Source organism: Quercus lobata, chromosome 1, assembly GCF_001633185.2.
Source record: "Quercus lobata isolate SW786 chromosome 1, ValleyOak3.0 Primary Assembly, whole genome shotgun sequence".
Classification (NCBI taxonomy): domain Eukaryota; kingdom Viridiplantae; phylum Streptophyta; class Magnoliopsida; order Fagales; family Fagaceae; genus Quercus; species Quercus lobata.
The window spans coordinates 27,932,095-27,935,366 of NC_044904.1; the positions used below are offsets into that span (position 1 = coordinate 27,932,095).

At 34.8% G+C, this 3,272-nt stretch overlaps 1 protein-coding gene across 2 annotated transcripts; it reads left to right on the forward strand.

Moving 5' to 3' along the window:
- The first annotated feature begins 306 nt into the window (after nt 1-306).
- On the forward strand, nt 307-2,227 carry LOC115985559 (tropinone reductase homolog At5g06060-like). 2 transcript variants are annotated; one of them, XM_031108500.1, is made up of 5 exons: nt 308-553; nt 839-1,046; nt 1,290-1,506; nt 1,591-1,697; nt 1,853-2,227. In XM_031108500.1, exons 1-5 carry the CDS (start codon nt 477-479, stop codon nt 2,033-2,035), a joined length of 792 nt encoding a protein of 263 aa, XP_030964360.1. In that variant the 5' UTR covers nt 308-476; the 3' UTR covers nt 2,036-2,227. The 2 variants fall into 2 exon arrangements, with proteins under 2 accessions (XP_030964367.1, XP_030964360.1); XM_031108507.1 differs by lacking the exon at nt 1,591-1,697 and having other exon boundaries at nt 307-553; nt 1,853-1,938.
- Nucleotides 2,228-3,272: the final 1,045 nt, after the last annotated feature.

Genomic DNA, 3,272 nt, shown 5'->3' on the forward strand with positions numbered 1-3,272 from the left:
CAGAAAAGATGGTTAAACTACAAGTAGTCTAGATAAGCTATTCTTTATATGCCGTAAATTACACACGTGTATATGACACGTGCAGTAACTAACTCCCTCTGATATTTTGGTAGTATGTTTTTCACTTTCTGCTACTGATATATAGATGGTGAATTCCACTTTGTTGACTTTGACTTTTCAATCGGTCACTTGAACACGGAAGCTTTCAAGCAGAGACAAAGCAGGCAAGGTTGGCGCTTCGGTCAAGGGGCTAGCTAGCGTCCCACCTTCCTGTCTTGACTGGTAGGCACAATCGCTTGAGTCTAGTTCTTGAGTTCTAGGTCTTCTAGCTATTAGCGCTGGTATTTCTCCTTCTGGTAAATAGGATCTTGTACAGTCTTAATCTATTCAATAATATCTAAAAGTATCTCAATCTTTCTCTCTAGTTTTCTCTCTAGCTTTCAGACTTTCCTCTCCAGGTTTACAAATCTTACAGAATGGCTCAGCCCGATAACAGTAGATGGTCTCTTCAGGGCATGACCGCTCTTGTTACCGGTGGAAGCAAAGGAATAGGGTCCCTACTTTCTTTCCCTTGTGTTCCCTTTGTTGCTATTGTTTTTAACTAGAAAGCTTCATCAATAACTTATTCTTACTACTTATTCTTGCTAATATTTTCAATCATAATACTTTCATGCTAGTAGCTCTCCTTTATGCATGATAGTATAATATGTATCGTCAGTTCAATTATATCAAGTGATTCACCTCATAATAGTATATTTATTCAAAAGAAGCTTAAGCAATGTTCTCAACAAGTTGATTCGCGAAAACAATTGATCCCCTTTTATTATTTTGTGATTAGGCATGCTATTGTGGAGGAACTAGCAGGTTTTGGAGCAATTGTGCATACATGCTCTCGAAACGAAGTCGACCTTAATGAGTGTTTATGTGAATGGAGAAAGAAGGGTCTCCAAGTCACTGGCTCAGTGTGCGATGTATCCTCTAGAGCTGAAAGAGAGAATCTAATTAGCACTGCCTTTAATCTCTTTAATGGGAAACTTAACATCCTTGTAAGTCACCCCTTGGTTACGCTTATTTTTTGGTTAATCCCTCCCTTAAGGTTGTATTTCGGCACATATTTTTATGTATGCATTTGCATAACAATTTTGAAATAGTGATGCAAATAAGCTTTTAAAAAACAAATTATCCAGAAATTTATTTATTATGTCAATTTATTAATAACACTAGCTTTTACTAGCATTTTTTACATATTTCCTAATCGGTGCTGTTGTTCTATGATTGCATGGATATAGATAAACAATGTGGGGACAAACAAAACAAAACCGACCTTGGAGTATACGGCCCAAGATTTCTCATTTATCATGGCGACAAATTTTGAATCAGCTTTTCACTTGAGCCAACTTGCCCATCCTCTATTGAAAGCTTCGTCGGCAGGAAGCATTGTCTTTGTGTCTTCAGTTTGTGGGGTCGTATCAGTCAGTGTGGGCTCCATATACGGAGCAAGTAAAGGTAATCTAAGCTTGTCCCATCATTTATTGGATTGTATTAAAACCACTTTGAGCTACAATATTGAAGGTCTTTATAAGTATGCAGGGGCAATGAATCAGCTGACTAAAAATTTGGCATGCGAGTGGGCAAAAGATAATATAAGGACCAATTGTGTTGCCCCTTGGTACATCAACACCCCTTTAGTCCAACCTGTAATGACCTTTTCATCACACCCTTGTGCTTTATTTTTTTTTTATTTTTTTTTTTATTTTTTAGATATAGTAGAATTTTAATCTATCAACGTATCAAAATTAATTACTAGCTTACTAAATTATGTCATTATTATTATTTTCCTTTTTTATTGTAGTATAGGGATGATGAAAACTTTTTCAATGCTGTTATCTCTCGAACACCTATGGGACGCGTTGGAGAGCCCAAAGAGGTGTCTTCCTTGGTAGCATTCCTATGCCTACCGGCGGCCTCGTACATGACCGGGCAGACTATATGCGTTGATGGAGGTACGACGGTGAATGGCTTCATGTTCCCATAAGCATATATGGTTCAAAATTAGCACAAACAAATGCCAGTTTCCGTACTTTGTAATATTGCATAATAAGGCAATTTCAATTTAATCTCTTTTGCGTGTCCCTAATTAGTTTTGTTACATTAATAAACTATTATACTATTGCGTGCATAGATATGAGTCTTTTAGCAAGTGAAATTGATTTATTTCATGTTTTAGTTAATGTTGAAGGGTGGTTATTTTTGTGATCATAACACGTAGCACTCTGCTACTTGTTGGACCATTTGATTTGGATTCGTGAGGGGGATCTTAGGTTGCGTTTGAATTTTGAGAAACATAGCTTATTTTTCTTTTTAGCCTATTTTTACTCTTAAAGTGGATCCCATTTCACTGTTAAGTGAGTCACATTGCTCCAAAAATCAAGTTTTAGCTTTTTTCTACATACTTTTATCAAAATAAGCAGTTTTCAGTTTTCAGTTTCAGCAAAATAAGCGGTTCCCAAACAAACCAATAATCTTAAATTTCTTCCTTGCTAGGTGCTTCAAGTAGGTTCCTATTTTGTTCTCTAATAAAACTATGGTTGGTATTAGTGAACGTACGATAATCATGGTTAAGCAATGTAGGGAAAGTAACATGAAAAACCATTGGTTTTTTCTTTTTACACTAAAAGCTAAAGATTACTATTAGCTTTGAGATGGGTATTTGAAGAACAAATCCAATCTTGGGAATTCGTCTTTGTCTGGCCCCTTTTTCACTTAGCAGACGGCCTCAACTTGGCCTCGAGTATTCGTGTAATTCTAATTTCAAGCTTTACTTTTGAGTGGCCAAAACCCATGTCTTCTAACCTAAGTGATTAGGCCTTTGGCAGTTTTTTGGATCCGAATAAGTGAAGTTTATTTTTCTAGGCTTGTTGTGATAAGCATAAAAAAATTAAAAAATTAAAAAAAAAAAAAAAAAAACCATATAAATTCATATCAGCCTCAAACCGTGGACATGACACATTATTTTAAATTTTAGATGAGATATTATTAGATACAATTTTAAATTTATAATATTTAATTTAAACCATTAAATTGACCCATTTCAAATAGAGAGAATTTTTTACAAGAAGCACTTTCACTTCTATAAGTAAAGCGTACTCGTGTTTTTTGTTATTTGTAATTTTGTATATGTAATTGGAATAAATGACTCTTTGTTGTCCATCTTTATCTATTTCTCAAAAACACACATTAAGAAAGAAAAATTAAAGGTATTTTGACAAATT

Excerpts from the sequence above, each read along its gene's own strand:
- LOC115985559 (XM_031108500.1), top strand. The coding sequence starts at position 477 with ATGGCTCAGCCCGATAACAGTAGATGGTCTCTTCAGGGCATGACCGCT. Across the intron at positions 554-838 it reads GGTGGAAGCAAAGGAATAGG|GCATGCTATTGTGGAGGAAC; the intron begins GTCCCTACTTTC and ends TTTTGTGATTAG. Across the intron at positions 1,698-1,852 it reads ACACCCCTTTAGTCCAACCT|TATAGGGATGATGAAAACTT; the intron begins GTAATGACCTTT and ends TTTTTATTGTAG.